General features: G+C 47.4%; 2 protein-coding genes across 3 annotated transcripts; one reads left to right on the top strand and one right to left on the bottom strand.

The window, feature by feature from the left end:
- The first annotated feature begins 377 nt into the window (after window positions 1-377).
- Window positions 378-3,435, top strand: LOC123133420 (uncharacterized). Its single transcript, XM_044552916.1, has 2 exons — window positions 378-1,605; window positions 2,999-3,435. Exons 1-2 carry the CDS (start codon window positions 486-488, stop codon window positions 3,034-3,036), a joined length of 1,158 nt encoding a protein of 385 aa, XP_044408851.1. The 5' UTR covers window positions 378-485; the 3' UTR covers window positions 3,037-3,435.
- A 747-nt stretch (window positions 3,436-4,182) lies between these two features.
- Window positions 4,183-11,590, bottom strand: LOC123133400 (DNA topoisomerase 2). 2 transcript variants are annotated; one of them, XM_044552910.1, is made up of 21 exons: window positions 10,897-11,590; window positions 9,978-10,267; window positions 9,818-9,884; window positions 9,465-9,735; window positions 9,180-9,379; window positions 8,890-9,099; window positions 8,692-8,805; window positions 8,254-8,361; window positions 7,949-8,116; window positions 7,684-7,869; window positions 7,448-7,603; window positions 7,226-7,359; window positions 6,962-7,130; window positions 6,595-6,858; window positions 6,332-6,518; window positions 6,194-6,243; window positions 5,707-6,120; window positions 5,478-5,600; window positions 5,313-5,399; window positions 5,125-5,224; window positions 4,183-5,034 (listed from the first exon to the last, which is right to left on the bottom strand). In XM_044552910.1, exons 1-21 carry the CDS (start codon window positions 11,482-11,484, stop codon window positions 4,451-4,453), a joined length of 4,470 nt encoding a protein of 1,489 aa, XP_044408845.1. In that variant the 5' UTR covers window positions 11,485-11,590; the 3' UTR covers window positions 4,183-4,450. The 2 variants fall into 2 exon arrangements, with proteins under 2 accessions (XP_044408845.1, XP_044408838.1); XM_044552903.1 differs by having other exon boundaries at window positions 5,313-5,600.
- Between the last annotated feature and the right edge of the window lie 7,350 nt (window positions 11,591-18,940).

Below are 18,940 nucleotides of genomic sequence, written 5' to 3'. Positions count from 1 at the left end.
GGTTGCCATGGCAACCAGAAAAGGCCGGCGATGGAGGTAGGGGTTCGGGAGGTGGGAGAAGATGACGGCAGTCGGGATTCGGGAGGTGGGAGAAGAGGCCGGGACGGCTGGATCGTGCGGGCTGCTGGGTCCTCTGGCCCGCACGTCCGGACGGAGTTGCCACACATCGGACGTGCGGGCTGTGCCTTTGCGCGCGCGGACGTGGTCGTGCGGGCTGGTTATTGTCCATGCCACACGAGGCGCGCGGGCGAGTTTCTGTCCATGCCACACGTGTGACAGTTATCGGGATCCTAGTGATTCTGTATTGGAGATTTGGAGGTCCCCGCACACTAGGAGGTTTCATGATTTTCTATTGAGCGAGGCCACACGCGGCACAGACCCTGGTCGAGCCGAACCAAGTAGAACGGGCCGTCTCACTCGCTTCTTCACCTCCTCCCCGACCCACCGACCCGGCGGCGCCCCCCACCCATTCCGCCGACCGCACCATGGCCCCACCGCCGGAGCTGATGGACGAGCTCGTCGGCGAGGTCCTCCTCCTCCTTCCTCCCGACGATCCCGAGCACCTCTTCCGCGCCGCCCTCGTCTGCAAGTCGTGGCTCCGCGTCGTCTGCGACCCCTCCTTCCGCCGCCGCTACCGCGCCTTCCACGGAGCCCCTCCCCTCCTCGGCCTCCTCCAACAGTTCCAAGTCCTCCAACAAAGGCCCGCGCCCCGCTTCACCTCCACCACGTCGATGCCAGACTTCCCCTACCCGGGCTCCGACGGCCAGGGCAAGCACCCCGTTCCCCTCGACTGCCGCCACGGCCGCGTGCTCATCCACATGGTGCAGGACGAGGGCCTGGTTTTCGTCGTCTCGGACCCGGTCACGGGCGACCGGCACGTCCTCCCCGCGCCGGGCATCGTCTGGCTCATCTGCACTGCCGCGGTCTTCTGCGCCGCCGATGGCTGCCAACATCTCGACTGCCAAGGCGGCCCCTTCCGCGTCGCCTTCCTGGCCACCGACGACGACGACCGCCAGGTTAAGGCGAGCGTGTACTCGTCGGTGACAGGTGCGTGGAGTGCGCCAGTATCTCTTGACGATGGTTGCGAATGCTATTCCCAGCACATCCGAGATGACATTGCAGAAAACCTCTACCACCTGCCCTATGTCATGCCCCGGCGAGTAGCTGTCATTGGAGATGAGGTCTACTTCACACTTCGCTCTGCTCACAAAATCGTCAAGTACAACTTGCCAAACAACTGCTTATCCATGATCGACCCGCCGCCACACACTAGGAGCCCAATTGCTCTCATGGTGATGGAGGACAGTTCGCTGGGGTTTGCCTGCACTGAGAGTTCTAGTCTTTATCTGTGGTCAAGGAAGGTGAATTCAGAAGCAGCTGCTGAATGGGTAAAATGCAGGAACATCGAGCTGGAGACAATTGTGCCCGTCGTGGATCCAGATTACCAACCATTTGTGGTTGGTTCCGCAGAGGGTGTGGGTGTCATCTTCATAAACACAGATGCTGGCTTATTCACTCTAGAGCTCAAGTCAGGGCGAGTCAGAAAGGTTGATGAGCCCGCACAGTACTTTAGCGTCCTACCCTACATGAGCTTCTACACTCCAGGTATTGGTTCTAGACCTTGCTTCTTGTCTATTGTCTTGCATTTTTGTTACGGCTTCTGTATGTTTGCTTATTTACTTGGTTGTGAACAATTAGTCGTAGTGAAAGTAATATATGTTTGTTATATATATATATTCACATATGAATCTTGCCAAGCACAATTCTCTGTGATAGAGAAAACTTAATATATGACGCTGGAGAACATAATGTAATGTATGATATGAGATTTGACATGTGAAGGACCATGACCATGCATTGGTCGAATTGCGGAATATGTACACAAACATGTTGGTCTCGTACTATCCTGTTACCTTCCGTCAGACTTTCTTATAAATAACCATCTCTTATTTTGTGGCATAGCTGAAGGTCACATCTCAAACCCAGTGTTGTAAGTTGTAACCATTGGAATTGGTACTAGCATATAGCTCACCAAAGTAAAATGCTGAATTGGAGTTTGTTATGAGTTTTGTACATGATATATTTTAGATCATGGCACATTGTTATCGCTAATACAGATTAACTGATCAAAGTGTGCTGCTGGTTTCTTTCAGAGCTGCTATTATGAAGTGTGAAGTCGTTTATTCTCTGTTCAGCAGTTTACTTACAAATTGTGCAAGTCCTTACAATTAATTGATGTTGTCTTGTTGAATTCGTCCTGATCATAATGTCAAAAGGTTGTATTTCAGATTAATATGTGAGGCATATTTCTGCTACTGTTTGCCTAATTCTTGGCTCAGCTACTTGGAACAGAAATTATGTGTAATCTATGTCGTCTCCCTTTCATGAAATTTTAGTATGACTTCAATGTTGATCTTGTCTTTAAAGGATATGTCAAGTAGCAGTACCAGACTTCTTGGAAAAACAATTGGTGGACAAGGAACTTACTTTCACCACAAAGCGTTTAGCATTTGTAAATAGATTCTAACAGGCGCGGAACTCGGATGTTTTTCACTTTTACTAAAACTTGGAAACTGATGTTGGGATGTCCTGTCCTAAAATAAGTCACCTCTTGTTTCTGTAGCCACTTTTCAATTGTGGACTCAGGTCCGGTTATTCTTCTGTGCTATTAGATGCAACATTACCCCTGGAATAAAATGTCTCTGTTTTGCTACTGCTGTTGATTGGTCAAATAGTTGGTGAAGCATGAAGTGCATGCTAGGTTCAAATAGAGATTGCTAAATATTTATTCAACCTTGTTGATATTGCATTATCACTTTACCTTGCTTCAGATTTTTCGTTAAGATGCATTAAATTACTTTCTGGTTTAGCTGAAGCTCACATGTCAAATGCAGTCCTGTAACCCTTGGAACTAGTTATACATACAGCCGCACATCAAATTATAAATTCTAAGATGGACAGTTGGTTACGGGTTTTCTGCTTGGTATTTTTTTTTCAGATCGTGGCATATTGTTGGCGCTAGCGAAGACCCACTGATCTCTGATGTGCGGCTCAATGGTGATGAATTGCAAAATGGGCAAACCCGTCATCTCTAGTCTGCTGCCGTTGGCTTCTTCCAAGCTACTAATACCAGGTTGTATTTTGTCTCTGTTGAGGAGTTTTAAGCGTGAAGTGGTGCAAGTCAATCGTGATCAGTTGCGGTTGCCCTCGTTCAGTTCATCATGATAATGTGGCTAGAGAATTTGCACTTCAGGTTCATAAGTTGGTTTCTTATCTGTTATGCAGTTTAAGTGTGAATCGTGCGAGCTACCATGTTTGACCAGTGGTTCTCGTGTCGAATTCGCCCTGATCATGTCGAGCGAGCGAACTGTATTTCTGTTTAGCATATAAGGTGTACTTCTGTTACTGTTTGCTTAAATGCTTGAGTTGGCTACATGAAACCTAGAAGACTCTGCGGCATTTCCATTTTCTGAAAAAAAAAAATGTCACGCAATGTTTTCCTTGTCTTGGAAAATGCCGTTCCTGTGGTTTTTGGATTGCTATGTGGTTTGCTTCAAGGAATCCATGACGGAGACTCCAGCTTCTGAGGGCGCCCATGCTACCGGAGAATGGCTGAATGCTGAGGCTCGCTTCGGTCCAGCGCACTACTACCCGGTGATCCTGCAGCTCGAGCGTCTGTGTGCTGCCTGCAGCTTGACGCCCCAACTGCTGACTTTGACGCGTTTCCTGGACACCAAGAGCAAGAAGATGGACGGCCCCGGGACCTTGGTCTCCCCTACAATACGACAACGCTGGAGCTGCACTTCCACGCCCCGCTGATCATTGTGCCGGTGTCTCTTCTGTTGCGAGTGATCGAGTCCGTGTACTACTGTAGAAATAGCTATCTGTCGAGCAGTTGGCTTAGAACTGAAGAAGAGAGATTGAAGACAGACAGACAACAACAACCAAAAGGGCAGGGGGGGTTACTGAAGAAAGACTTTCCATGATTTTCATGTTTGTTTACCGGTCATGAAGACTAAAATGTAAAAACTGGAAAATGAGGAGCTAAAAAACTGAGGTACTAGACTGAATGAAACTGAATGATATGTGTGGAAATACTGAGAATAAGGCCATCGCAATGCAAGCTCGCAACTGAATAAAAATAAACTGAATAATGAAAAAAATTGACTGTAGAATAAGACAGATATAATAAACTCTCAGTATTGATAGACTGAACAACGATACAAGCTCACAGACTAAGTAGGAACAGAAGCCATGGAGAAACTGTAAGCAAACAACACATAGCTTCCAAACCTTCTTGTGACCTCAGTACACACATCTAACATAAACATAAGACGCACAAGAAATGCACCAACACATCAGATCAGCTAACCAAATGTCTTAGAAACCAGTCACACTGCACTCCAATTCCACACACTGTTTGGGCAGCTGAGCCAAGGAGTCCAGCACTCTAGTCCTCATCGGAGTAGTCAGATTCGCTCGGCTCCGACGCATCTTCATCCTCAGACTCCTCAACGTCGTCGCTCCCGGAATCGGCGTAGACTATCGCCACCTTCCTCTCCCTTACTGTCCTTCTCGGTGCAACTGGCTCGGCAGAGCTGCCGGAGGGAGGAGCCTCGGCATCCTCTGCCCCCGTTGAAGCGCCCGCCGCCCTCTGCAGAAGCGAGCCGCTCTTCTTGTTGAAGGGGGAGGACCTGATCCTCCGCACCTTCTTCTCAGGAGAAGGCGCGCTGAGGTTGCTGTCATCAGTAGGCTTGAGTATTTCCTCCATCACTTTCTGCTTCATCCCTTTGCTCTGAGCCGGCGCCCTCTTCCTGATGGTGGTAGCTTTCGGCTTCTCGGCGGCAGGCTTTCTTCCCTTGGTCTTCTTCTCAACTTCCATGGAAGACCCCCCACCCTCGCTCTCATGGCGGGGCTCTGCCATGTCTTCGTCAGAGGGCTCGGCTAAGGATGACATGGCCTTCTTTGCTGCGCCCCTTTTGCTTGGTCCGTTCCTCCCTTTCTTTGCCTTCTGCTGTTCTTCTGTTTCCATGGCTGCACAAGTGGTTACGCCATCAGCTTATAAACATCTAAAACATGGATATCTGATGTTCACAAACGCAACATTATGTCAGTGGCCATTACCACTAGGTTCTGGAGAGGAGTCGTCAAGATTATAAGCGGCCAGACGGTCTTTGAGGTGAGCCACTTCGTCGTCCTCTTCATCTTTCACCGGTGCACTTGCCTATGAAATTGTTACATTGAGGCTTGTTATAAAGCAGCAAATAAACTATGCCAAGCAGAGTGAGACAAGGCTTGATCGAAGAACCAACCTTCTTGGGTGGTGGTTTCTTCTTTTGCGCTGCAGGTTTCGGTTTCGGTGGTTCAAAATCTTCGTCGTCGCTCCCAGCCAAATTTGCCTTGAAAATTTTGGTTGTTTTATCAGTAAAGGACAAGTACTGCAACTCAAGAAATGTATCACTTGTGTTACTCTGTACCTTCTGAGACTTGGCCGCAGCCTTCTTAGGCTGTCTCTTGGGTGCTGCATTAGATTCCTTTGCGTTTTTGGCACGCTTACGTGATCTGTCATTCTGTTCAGCCTCAAGTTTTGCATCAAGCACCTGTATCGAAGTCAATGAGTGAGAAGAGCAGTGAAACACATGACGTCAAGCAAAACCTGCTCAAGAGAAAAAAAAACACATAACAATAGAGAGAAACACTGCTTACATCCAGTTCCTTCTCAAGAGCATCAAGGTCTCTCAGCCAAAGAGTATTTGGCTCTGTATTACTCAGGATATTCAGATCTTCTTCTACCTTATCCTGCTGCGCGATGAGTTCCTTCACCTTCTCCATAGTCAAGGTACCAATAGACATTGCGAGAAGATACTCATAATCACTTGCTGCAGCTTCAGCAGGACCATCATCATTTTCTTCATCTACTTCTGTAGATCCTACAGCAACTGGCTCGGCCGTGGGTTTTTTCTTTGGGAAAGGATCATATTTCTTCTGCTTCAGCTCCTGGAATAGCTCTGCCCTCTTCCTGTTATTGACTATGATGTCCCCAGAAATAACAGCGAGAATAAACCTAACTTTGTTCTTATACTTCAGCAACTCAATCCCCATGTTTTCCAACATTACTTTCTGCACAGCATATGGTAGTTAGTTAGTACAGTAGTTTGCAAATGAACAGCCAAAGGAAAAGGTCAACATGTACCTTTCGTCTGACATAGAAGTCGAGCCTCAAATCAAAGAACTCTTTAAGTACTGTAAAGTTAACATAATATCAGTGACAAAACCGCACGAAAAAGGACTTGTAACTATAATACAGGTCCGTGTTGTTAGAGATACTCACCGTCCTCTGGGGTGTCATATTTTCGGATTTTACCATTCGAGTCAAACAAGTGCATGTTTGTTGTTCCTATTGTGGTCGTCAGCTTGAATTTCTTCTCAAGGCCTTCTTGCTTGGCCATATTCATGTTTTGCTCCGTCAGGATAAGCTCAAAATCTACATCCGCATGATCACACTGCGACCTTATTTCCTGTAAATTGATTCAGTTCAAGAAAGTCAAAACATCTGAAACCCCAAGAGAATGAACTATTTGTACTATTAACTACCTCTAACAATGGTGGTTCCTTGCTCTTCTCCTTTTCCTTTTCCTTGTCCTTTTCCTTCTTCTTCTCCTTGTTCTTGTCCTTGCTCTTTTCCTTTTCCTTAATAGGAATAGGACACATGGATTCAAGAAACTCTTTGTAATCTGTAGTCCAGCGGCGGACAGGAAGCTCAGTAATTTTAAGCCTGGTGTCAGCAACTTCCTCTATAACACCAGTGATGGTATATGTCACACCAGTTGCCTTTGAGCTTGTCTCCTTCAAAGAGCCCTGTCAGGTGATGAACAAAAATTTGCATCAAAATCATTTGTTGCATTAAAGCAGTCAAACTGTCAATGTAGCAGAAATATGCTAGTAAAAGCATCGCACCGACCTTGAACCCCCTGTACCAAGGAACCATTGGTACGATAGTCTCGTTATTTAGCAACCTTTTCAGATTAGCAATAATGTCTCTTGGATTGTAGTTTGGGACATAGGTGCTCCATCCAGTGCCAATGCCTTCACTTCCATTGACCAAAACCATGGGAATGATTGGCATATACCTGAACATAACGTGGCATATTTTAGGTACACAAAAATAAATTGAATTGCAATCATAATTGGTAGGATGAATGTTCAAAGAGATAATATATATTACCAACTGGGTTCAATTGACTGCCCATCTTCATTCAAATAGTTCAGAAGAACATCATCATCCTTTGGAAAAATTAAGCGGGTGACAGGCTGTAATCTGGTGAAGATGTACCTAGCACTAGCAGCATCTTTCCCCCCCTGAAATGAATGTAAACAAGCAAAGAAGCATGAGAACCCGTTACAAACAGAGTCATATGGTACTTGGCTTTAGCAAAAGCTAACCCACCGCATTTCTGGTACCAAACTGGCCACGGGGCTCCAAAAGATTGATATTATTGCTGCCAACAAAATCCTGAGCCATTCCTATAATTGTGCTTGCTAGACTCTGCTCACCATGGTGGTATGCTGAGTGTTCTGACACATAACCAATAAACTGTGCCACCTGTAGCCCACAAAAGGTAACAAATTAAGGAATATGCATGATGATTCCAAATACACAAATTCAAAAGCTCTTTGGCGAACCTTTGATTCTTTAACCAAATTCTTCTTGAACGAGCAAAACAAAATCTTCCTCTGTCCTGGTTTAAAGCCGTCGACCATTGAAGGTATTGACCGTTCAAGGTCTGCCATCGAGAAGAGTATCAGCTCTTTGTTGATAAAATCACTGTACTTGATCCGTTTCTCCCGTTGGTCAAGGCAAGTTCCAGGCTGCAATATGGTTTGTGTGTTACTATTGATACAGAATAAGGGACTTGTTTCAAACTGGGAAATGATGCAAATATTAAACCTGATAGTTGGTCAGCCAGTCCTTCCTCTCAGCAATCTTTTTCTTGCTGAATGCTAACTCAATAGCCTCACCATCTTCTTTGTCATCAGCCCAGACAAAATCCTTCTTATGATGGGTAATATCTTCAAAGTAATCCCGACCTTCTTGAGCTGTGCTGGTTCCCAGCCCCTGTACCAGTCAAAATTCTATCAAGACCAAAAACAACTACAGCCATCTTTGTTATAGCCCCTTCCAGTTAAAATAAGGGAGGAAACACCAACTTTGGCGAAACCATGCAAGAACTGAATAAGGGGCAAAAGGCGCACCTTGTAGTACTTTATAGTCCACGAACTTGCATTTCCAGCTAAGCTCTCTTTCCATGCTTCATAGTCTGGCATAGAGTAAAATGACTTGACAGCTTTGCCCTTGGTTGCCTGGACAAATTAACAAAAGCATTATTTTTTTACTGGAGCAACAATACCAATTTGATCGGCAGGGAGAGATATAAAAAACTGAATGATAAATATTACTCCCTCCGTTCCTAAATATTTGTCTTTTTAGAGATTTCAAATGGACTACCGCATACGGATGTATATAAACATATTTTAGAGTGTAGATTCACTCATTTTGCTCCGTATGTAGTCACTTGTTGAAATCTCTAGAAAGACAAATATTTAGGAACGGAGGGAGTAGGATTTAATATGCATTAATGTGTATCTTAACACACACAAATACATTTGACAACGACCAAAAGAATTGCCTACCTTAATAATTGGAGTGATGAACTCAACCAAGAAAGAAGGAACTTTAAGGAGAGATGGCCACTCTTTGTGAATGAAATTGATCAGCAACCCTTTGATGTGGGAACCATCATGGTCCTGAAATTTCATCAGTTCAATCTAAGCCAAGAAACAACTTCACTTTGACTAATTGAGATAAATTGGAGACGTTGTCAGGCAAACCTGGTCTGTCATTATCATGAGGTGGCCGTATCTCAAGCCCTTTGTACTATCATACTTCTTATCATGCTGCAGACCTAAAATTTTCTTTATATTCTGGATCTCTGCATTCTCCATTAGCTGCTTATGGCTTGCTTCTCTCACATTTAATAATTTACCCCTGAGAGGAAACACGCCATAGTGGTCCCTTCCCACTACACCTATACCAGCCATCTGCAGAGAAAACAGGCTGAACTCTTCAGTATGACAGTGAAACTGTATGCAATGGCATTTAATAGGTTCGTGTTACTCACAGCTAGAGCCTTTGCTGAATCTCCTTCAGTAAGGATCAAGGTGCACTTGTCGGAGTTCTTCCCACCAGCGTCATTTGCATCCTCCAGCTTAGGGATGCCAACAATACTTGTCTTCTTGGTTCCATCAGTCTTCTTTAGTTCCTTATTTAGTTTGAACTCGGCCCAAGAAAGGAGATTGCTAACAACACCCGAGCTAGAGACTGCAATTGTAAGAAGTGAACATTATCATTAGTGGTGCATCCACAATAGACAAATCAAGGATAGCAAAGTTAACTCATCACATACCCTTCTTAAGGAACTCTTCAGAGAGCTCGCATGTGGAACCAAAGCTTGCTTGACGAGTCGTCAAGGTCTCTTTGGTCTGTGAATCAAATGCAGGGTTGTCAATGAGCGCATTAACAAATACCCATAGGTAGCCCTTCACTGTATGCAACTTCATGTTAGCCTGCTTGTTCTTCTTGTTCACAACGCCCATCACATGGCTGGCAATTTGGTTTGCGACGTAATCAACGTGAGTTCCACCTCTTATGGTCGCAATACCGTTTACAAAACTGACCTGCAATCCAAACAGAATGTCTGAGGTATAACTGTAACAACACACTACAGAGGAGCTTCACATGACACTAGCCCACACTTACCTGCTGGAACTGGCCTTCACTTAGACTCACACACACCTCCCAACGATCATTTACCTTTTGGTAAATTCTGAAAGGAAGGTAAATTTGAGCATCAGAAAGAGTGCGTGTCAGAGATTTCCATGGAGATGCTCAAACTAGTAAGAAAAAAACTTTCTCAAACCTTGGTAACTCGATGCCTTCTTTGGAAGCAGAGTCGATATACAGTTGCACATAATCTGAGAAGCCTTTTACTGCCACCTTCTCGCCATTCAACTCAACCTTCACCGTTTTGCCAAGGGTGCCGGCCATATCAACTACTCGCTTCATCATGAGTGCCACGACATCAGCTTCGAGCTCGGTCATGTTGAACTTTGCAAGGTCAGGCTTGAAGGTAACTTTGGTCCAGTTCTCTGACTGCTTGCACTTCTTAATCTCGGGCTCCGTCTTCTTCCCCATGTTATCAGAGAAAACCTGCACATGCATTCAAGGAGGAATGTCACAATGTATGATGCGCTTGGTAATTAGGGTGGCTGTGCCTAAAGAACTTTGAGGAGACATTAGTTAATATACAACTACTGGGTGTACCAATCCTGCAGTTAATAGTGAGTGTACAGACCACAACCCTAGTAGTCAGTTTAAATTACCTATATGTCTTCGTAGTAGTTTTAAACTGATGTGCATATTCATGGTAAACCATACTGAGCAATGCTATAAACTATCAAAGGAAATGAGACTTGGATTAGTAATAATTAAGATCAATGACATAGGACTTAGATGTGCAATACTTATGGCACATCTAGATGTGCTTTAGCAAAACTGTTAAGAAAAACTAATGCAAGCAGGTTCTACAGACGAGAAACTTTGAACCAACCCTGCAGAATTTCCAGCCGTTTGCCCAACTAAACAACACACATAAGAACAACGGTCTCGCGCTCCAATACCACCAGATTCTCAGCTCTAGTGTGGTCACAACCAGCCGCACCTCGTTAGAGTCACATGGCACATCGATTCGCCAGATCTAACTAATCCAGCCCCAAACACCGACCCGAAAACCAGAATAGCAGCAGTAAAACGGTCAGGGGGTCCATGATTTTTCTTACCTGCCTGTACCTCTTCTGCCGGTGCCCATCGGCGGTCTCGATGACGAACTCCGTGGAGAAGATGTTGGCGAGCTTGGCGCCGTAGCCGTTCCTCCCGCCGGTGGTCTTGCGCTCGTTGTCGTCGTAGTTGCTGCTGGTGAGGAGGTGGCCGAAGATGAGCTCGGGCACGTAGATGCCCTCCTCCTGGTGGATCTCGACGGGCACGCCGTCCCCGTTGTTGTAGATGGAGATGCAGCAGCCGTCGACGTCGATGTCGACCTTGAGGGAGTCCATGGAGGGGTCGCGCTGCTTGTTGTCAGCGGCGTTGACGAGGATCTCGTCGAAGATCTTGTAGAGGCCGGGGACGTAGGCGACGGGCCGCTGCACCATGGCGCCGCCCTCGTAGACCCAGAGCGGCTGCGTGTGCTTCTGGACGGAGCCGACGTAGGTGTCCGGGCGCAGCAGGATGTGCTCCAGCTGCGTCTTCTTCTGGTACATCTCCTCGATGGTCTTCCCCCCGGCTGCGGCGGCAGCGGCGGCGGCGTCCCCCGCGGTGGAGTTGTGCGCGGAGCTGGACTTGAGCGGGGGCTTCTTCGCGGCGGGCGCCATGGCGGCGGGCGCACACTGAGGTGGTGTGCGCGCTGGCTAGCGGCTGGGGTTTGGGTGTGGGGGCTTGCGGGGTTGGGGGTGGAATTGGTGGTCTGGCTCTGGCCAGGGAGGGGGAGGGGGGTGGGGAAGGGAACGGTCGAGGCGTTTGAATTTTGGGAGCGGGGGTCGCGCGGGACACTGAGCGGTGGAAAGCGAATTCGAGAGGCTTCCCGCTGGTGTGGCCCGCGTGCAGGGAGAGGGGAAAATGTGGAGCGGAAAGGGAGCGGAAGCGAGGGAGCTCCCGCTTGTTTTTGTAGACGCCGCGCCACTTTGGTGGAAGGGAAAAGATCAGGTCGGGCTGGGTCGAGCCGGGCAGCGCAGGGGGAATGTGGAGCGCTAAGTCCTTGTACAATGAGATGTATTTAGAAAGATGCTTAGAAAAATAAACCTGATTTTTATGAAGCATCGGTGCCTATTTTTATAGAAAAGACGCTTAGTTAAGCGTCTATTCTGTACAAATAAATATCGGTGCTTAAGAAAAGGTTGATTTATTTTTCTAAGCACCTTCCATTATACAAGGCCTAAGAAAAAATAGTGGTTGTCTTTGACAAAATAAATCATGAAATAGTTAGAGCATCTCTAGCAGATCCTACAAAACAGGTCGTCCGCTATAATCTCCTAAATCTGTCCCAAATAGATCCTTTAAATGCAGCCATCATGTAAAATAATTGTGGGATCCCCAATCCGCCAGCCCAATTCCTCAATATCAACCGGATTTCATCCGAGTTTGTCGAATCGGTTGGCGCGAACCCACTTCCGCCGGCTTCAATTCTTGTCTCCCGCCCTGTCGCCGCCAATCCATCCTCCGACCTCACTGTCCGTCCTCGCGGCGCTAGAGTTCAGCCGGATGGAGTACCCGCCACCCCCGGGTGCGCCACACCATGCGTCGCCACCTCCACCGCCGTCGCTCCGTCGGCCCGGGCCTCCCACGACCTCAACTCCTTTCACCGCCGCCCCAATTCCTCTCGCCCCCGTCGTCAAGAGAAAGCGGCGAGGGAGCATCTCATTCAAGGCGGTGCAGCCCACGCGGCACCACCGAGTTTCGGCCCTGCTCCAGTTCCACGCGTCAAGAGGAAGAAGACCGCCTCCACCGGCCCCGCCGATGCGTGGGTGAAGGCCCTGAGGAAGAAGTGTTGGGGAACGTAGTAATTTTAAGAAAAATCCTACGCACACGCAAGATCATGGTGATGCATAGCAACGAGAGGGGAGAGTGTTGTCCACGTACCCTCGTAGACCGAAAGCGGAAGCGTTAGCACAACGCGGTTGATGTAGTCGTACGTCTTCACGATCCGACCGATCCAAGTACCGAACCTACGGCACCTCCGAGTTCAGCACACGTTCAGCTCGATGACGTCCCACGAACTCCGATCCAGCAGAGCTTTGTGGGAGAGTTTCGTCAACACGACGGTGTGATGACGGTGTTGATGATGCTATCGACGCAGGGCTTCGCATAAGCACTGCTACGATATTACCGAGGTGGAATATGGTGGAGGGGGCACCGCACACGGCTGGGAGAGATCAACAGATCAACTTGTGTGTCTATGGGATGCCCCTTGCCTCAGTATATAAGGAGGAGAGGAGGGGTGGGGCCGGCCCTCTCTATGGCACGCCCTTGGGGAGTCCTACTCCCACCGAGAGTAGGATCCCCCTCCCCTTCCATGTAGTAGGAGTAGGAGTCAAGGAAAGGGAAAAGAGAAGAGAAGGAAGGAGGGGGCGCAGCCCCTCCCCCTAGTCCAATTCAGACCAGGCCTTGGGGGGGGGGGCGCAGCCTCCCCTCTCTCTTTCCCCTAAAGCCCAATAAGGCCCATATACTCCCCGGCGAATTCCCGTAACTCTCCGGTACTTCAATAAATACTCGAATCACTCGAAACCTTTCCGATGTCCGAATATAGTCGTCCGATATATCGATATTTACGTCTCGACCATTTCGAGACTCCTCGTCATGTCCCCGATCTCATCCGGGACTCCGAACTATCTTCGGTACATCAAAACACATAACTCATAATATAAATCGTCACCGAACTTTAAGCGTGCAGACTCTACGGGTTCGAGAACTATGTAGACATGACCGAGACACGTCTCCGGTCAATAACCAATAGCGGAACCTGGATGCTCATATTGGCTCCTACATATTCTACGAAGATTTTTATCGGTCAACTCGCATAACAACATACGTTGTTCCCTTTGTCATTGGTATGTTACTTGCCCGAGATTCAATCGTCGGTATCTCAATACCTAGTCAATCTCGTTACCGGCAAGTCTCTTTACTCGTTATGTAATGCATCATCCCGCAACTAACTCATTAGTCATGTTGCTTGCAAGGCTTATAGTGATGTGCATTACCGAGAGGGCCCAGAGATACCTCTCCGACAATCGGAGTGACAAATCCTAATCTCGAAATACGCCAACTAAACAAGTACCTTCGGAGACACATGTAGAGCACCTTTATAATCACCTAGTTACGTTGTGATGTTTGGTAGCACACAAAGTGTTTCTTCGGTAAACAGGAGTTGCATAATCTCATAGTCTTCTTCGGTAGAACATGTATAAGTCATGAAGAAAGCAATAGCAACGTACTAAACGATCAAGTGCTAAGCTAACGGAATGGGTCAAGTCAATCACATCATTCTCTAATGATGTGATCCCGTTAATCAAATGATAACTCATGTATATGGCTAGGAAACTTAACCATCTTTGATTCAACGAGCTAGTCAAGTAGAGGCATACTAGTGACATTATGTTTGTCTATGTATTCACACATGTACTAAGTTTCCGATTAATACAATTCTAGCATGAATAATAAACATTTATCATGAAATAAGGAAATAAATAATAACTTTATTTTTGCCTCTAGGGCATATTTCCTTCAGTCTCCCACTTGCACTAGAGTCAACAATCTAGTTCACATCACCATGTGATTTAACACCAATATTCACATTTGTATGTGATTAATACCCATAGTTCACATCGTCATGTGATCAACACCCAAAGGGTTTACTAGAGTCAATAATCTAGTTCACATCGCTATGTGATTAACACCCAAAGAGTACTAAGGTATGATCATGTCTTGCTCGTGAGATAAGTTTAGTCAACGAGTCTGTCACATTCAGAGCCATATGTATTTTGCAAATATTCTATGTCTATAATGCTCTGCACGGAGCTACTCTAGCTAATTGCTCCCACTTTCAATATGTATCCAGATTGAGACTTAGAGTCATCTGGATCGGTGTAAAAGCTTGCACTGAGCCCCCCCGGCTCTCGTATCGCCCCTCACGGGCGACCTGAGAGCGAACAACCCTAGCCGCCGCCGGTCCCTCCTCACCACCCCTCCTCTCCCCACCGCCACCTGAGGCGCGCCCCGGCGCTACTGCGCATCCGCCGGTGAAGGTGGTGGCGAGGCCCTGCTGCCTTGCATCGTTGCAGGGGGCGTCGAAAGTCGGGGCGGCGGCCCTGAGCGGGATGGCGGCGTCGACCTCTCCGGTGGGTGGCGCTGCGGGTGTTGCCCGTCCCTGGTGGACGCGTGGGTGGCGCTAGGGCGGAGGAGGCTTCTCGCGGCGGGGTCTGCTTCGGCGGCCACGCCAGATCTGGATCTCAGCGCCTCTTTGTCAGCTTCCCCTGCCCTCGCCGTCTCTGCTCTCGGCCTCCCCATGGTCGCCGAGGCAGGATGGTTTCGCGGGCGTGGTGGTGGGAGGTTAGGGAAGGGGGAAACCCTTGGTCAACCTCGCATCGACCTCGTCGTCGACGGTGGCGTTTCTGCTCCGTCTTCCCTCTGGAGGGGACGCTCGAACTCCCCCCTCCCCTACCGCCTCCTCCCCAATTCCCCTGGTGAAAACCTTGGCTGAGCCTGGCCGGACGCCGGCGGCGCTATGGCGTCGTGAACCTCCCTGGAGACGGCGTCTTGGGGTGGGTGGGGATGTGGGCCTGCTCTGCGGTGTTGTGCATCGGTGGCGGATGTGTGGAAGCTTCAGGGTCACCGATGGTGTTGGTGGTGAAGGCGTGAGTCTGCAATCTCCTGTGGCTCCCTGTTGAGTTACTCCGCGGACTGCTGACCGACGTTACAGTGCCCTGCGCTTGGGCGAAGGGAGATAGTGGTCTCCCTCCAGCAGCGGGTGTGGTGAGTTGTGGGCTCTCCACCGTCGCGGCTCTGTCGAGTCTACAGCATGGCGTGTGCTCTCTCTGCGGCTGCGTGTTCCTTGCTTTGCATCGCCCGGTCTGTCCTCGTTGTTTTCTTCATATGCCAATCCAATCTGCGAGGAGTCTCCCTTAGGCTTGATCAAGATGCTTCATTTGTTAGCGAGTGTAATTGTCCCCTCTGCTCTATAGTAGTGCTGATTGCTCCTTGCTTGTAATTTTTCAGCTTGCTCTCAAGCTAGGTTCTTTTCTTTCACAACACCATTGTACCCTAGCCGGTTGATGGCTTCATCAATTTGAAGTCAGGCTGATGGCTGAAAGTGCAACTATCCCTAGGTGGTTTTGGTAATTCATAACAGCATATAGCTCATTGAGCTAATGCTATTCCAAGACTATTATTTAAGGAAAGCCCAATGAATGGCATGGCATGGATGATGAAAGTGGATCCCTCAAAATACTAAGGACAAAGGATTGGCTCAAGCTCAAAAGCTCAAGACTCTTCATTTTACATTTTAGTGGTCCAAGATCACATTGAGTCTATAGGAAAAGCCAATACTATCAAGGAAGGATGAGGTGTTGCTTAATGAGCCTCTTGCTTCATGTGCTTAGTGATATGCTCCAAAACCCTCAGCTACTTTCTCACATCCACAAATGACCTAAACCCAGAGCCAAAATCGGTCACACCGATTCTTCCTATCCGGCGCCACCGATTTCAAAAGTCATAGTCACTGCCACAAACCCTAGGCAAATCGGTCCTACCGATAGGGATCTCGGTCTCACCGAGATGGGATTGTAATATCTCTGTTTCCCTTCGTAACGTTTCGGTCTAACCGAAGTGAGCGATCAGTCCCACTGAGATTGCAATGTAAACTCTATGTTTCCCTTTTGTAACATTTTGGTCTCACCGAAAAGAGCAAATCGGTCCCACCGAGTTTACCTGACCAACTCTCTGGAAAGCTTATTACCAAAATCGGTCTCACCGAGTTTGTGTAATCGGTCTTACCGAGATTACGTTATGCCCTAACCCTAACCGAATCGGTCTCATCGAGTTGCATGTTAGTCCCATCGAAAATCACTAACGGTCACTAGGTTTACTAAATCGGTCCGACCGAGTCTGTTGAATCGGTCCCACCGAGTTTGGTAAATTGTGTGTAACGGTTAGATTTTGTGTGGAGGCTATATATACCCCTCCACCTCCTCTTCATTCGTGGAGAGAGCCATCAGACTAAACCTACACTTCCAACTTACCATTTCTGAGAGAGAACTACCTAGTCATGTGTTGAGACCAAGATATTCCATTCCTACCATATGAATCTTGATCTCTAGCTTTCCCAAGTTGCTTTCCACTCAAACCCTCTTTCCACCATATCCAAATCCTATGAGAGAGAGTTGAGTGTTGGGGAGACTATCATTTGAAGCACAAGAGCAAGGAGTTCATCATCAACGCACCATTTGTTACTTCTTGGAGAGTGGTGTCTCCTAGATTGGCTAGGTGTCACTTGGGAGCCTCCGACAAGATTGTGGAGTTGAACCAAGGAGTTTGTAAGGGCAAGGAGATCGCCTACTTCGTGAAGATCTACCGCTAGTGAGGCAAGTCCTTCGTGGGCGACGGCCATGGTGGGATGGACAAGGTTGCTTCTTCATGGACCCTTCGTGGATGGAGCCCTCCATGGACTCGCGCAACCGTTACCCTTCGTGGGTTGAAGTCTCCATCAACGTGGATGTACGATAGCACCACCTATCGGAACCACGCCAAAAACATCCGTGTCTCCAATTGAGTTTGAATCCTCCAAACCCTTCCCTTTACTTTCTTGCAAGTTGCATGCTTTAATTTCCGCTGCCCATATACTCTTTGCATGCTTGCTTGATTTGTGTGATTATTGCTTGACTTGTCCTAAGATAGCTAAAATTTGCCAAACTCTAAAATTGGGAAAAGGTTAAGTTTTTAATTGGTCAAGTAGTCTAATCACCCCCCTCTAGACATACTTCAAGGTCCTACAAGTGGTATCAGAGCTTTGGTCTCCATTTGCTTTGATTTCCATAGCTTTTGGTGGTCATAGCCTTGGTTTCACAACCTAGGAGAGTATGGCGTCTAGTGAGGGAAATTATCACTGTAGAGGTCCTTACTTTGATGGTACTAATTTTGCTAGTTGGAAGCATAAGATGAAAATGCATATTCTCGGACATAACCCCGCCGTTTGGGCAATTATTTGTATTGGCTTGCAAGGTGAATTCTTTGATGGGAGAGAGCCGAACCATGAAGCTAACGCGGAAGAATTGAAGATGCTGCAATACAACGCTCAAGCTTGTGATATCATCTTCAACAGATTGTGCCCCGAAGAATTCAACAAAATCAGCCGTCTTGAGAATGCAAAGGAAATTTGGGATACTTTGATTGATATGCACGAAGGTACCGAATCCGTCAAGGAATCCAAGTTGGATGTGCTCCAAAGTCAGCTTGACAAGTTCAAAATGAAGGATGGTGAAGGTGTCGCTGAAATATACTCTAGGCTTGCTCTTATTACAAATGAGATTGCCGGTTTAGGGAGTGAAGAGATGACCGACAAATTCATCATCAAGAAGATCCTAAGAGCATTGGATGGAAAGTATGATACCGTGTGCACATTGATCCAAATGATGCCAAACTACAAAGATCTCAAGCCAACGAAAGTCATTGGAAGAATTGTTGCTCATGAGATGTCACTCAAGGATAAGGAGGAACTTCACAACAAGTCAAGTGGTGCTTACAAAGCCTCAAGTGAAGCCCCCACATCATCAAGTGAGAAACAAACCTTCAATGAAGAATTGAGCTTAATGGTGAAGAACTTCAACAAATTCTACAAGAGTAGAAGCAAAGAAAGAAGCTCCAAGTCAAGGTCTTACCATGACAAAAGATCTTCTAGTTGAGAGCGCAATTGCTACAATTGTGGGAGGCCTGGACACTATTCCAATGAGTGTACGACACCCTACAAAAGAAGAGAAGATTCTCCAAGAAGAAGAAGAAGCAAAAGAGAAGAATCACCACCAAGAGAGAGGAGGAGTAGAGATGATCGTTATGAACGAAGACCCTCACGGAGAAGCAAGGATTCAGAAAGGAAGGACAAGTCATCAAGGAGCTACACAAATCGAAGACATCAAGCTCATGTTGGTGAATGGGTATCCGGCTCCGACTCCGACAATCACTTCGAGAGAAGCTATCACTCCGACTCCGAATATACTCAAGATGAAGGTGTTGCCGGTCTAGCACTTGTGTCAATGAAATCCTACGACATATTTGATTCACCAA

This window comes from Triticum aestivum, chromosome 1B (assembly GCF_018294505.1).
Source record: "Triticum aestivum cultivar Chinese Spring chromosome 1B, IWGSC CS RefSeq v2.1, whole genome shotgun sequence".
Classification (NCBI taxonomy): domain Eukaryota; kingdom Viridiplantae; phylum Streptophyta; class Magnoliopsida; order Poales; family Poaceae; genus Triticum; species Triticum aestivum.
The sequence above is the reverse complement of the archived record's forward strand: the minus strand, read 5'-3'. Positions and strand labels throughout refer to the sequence as shown.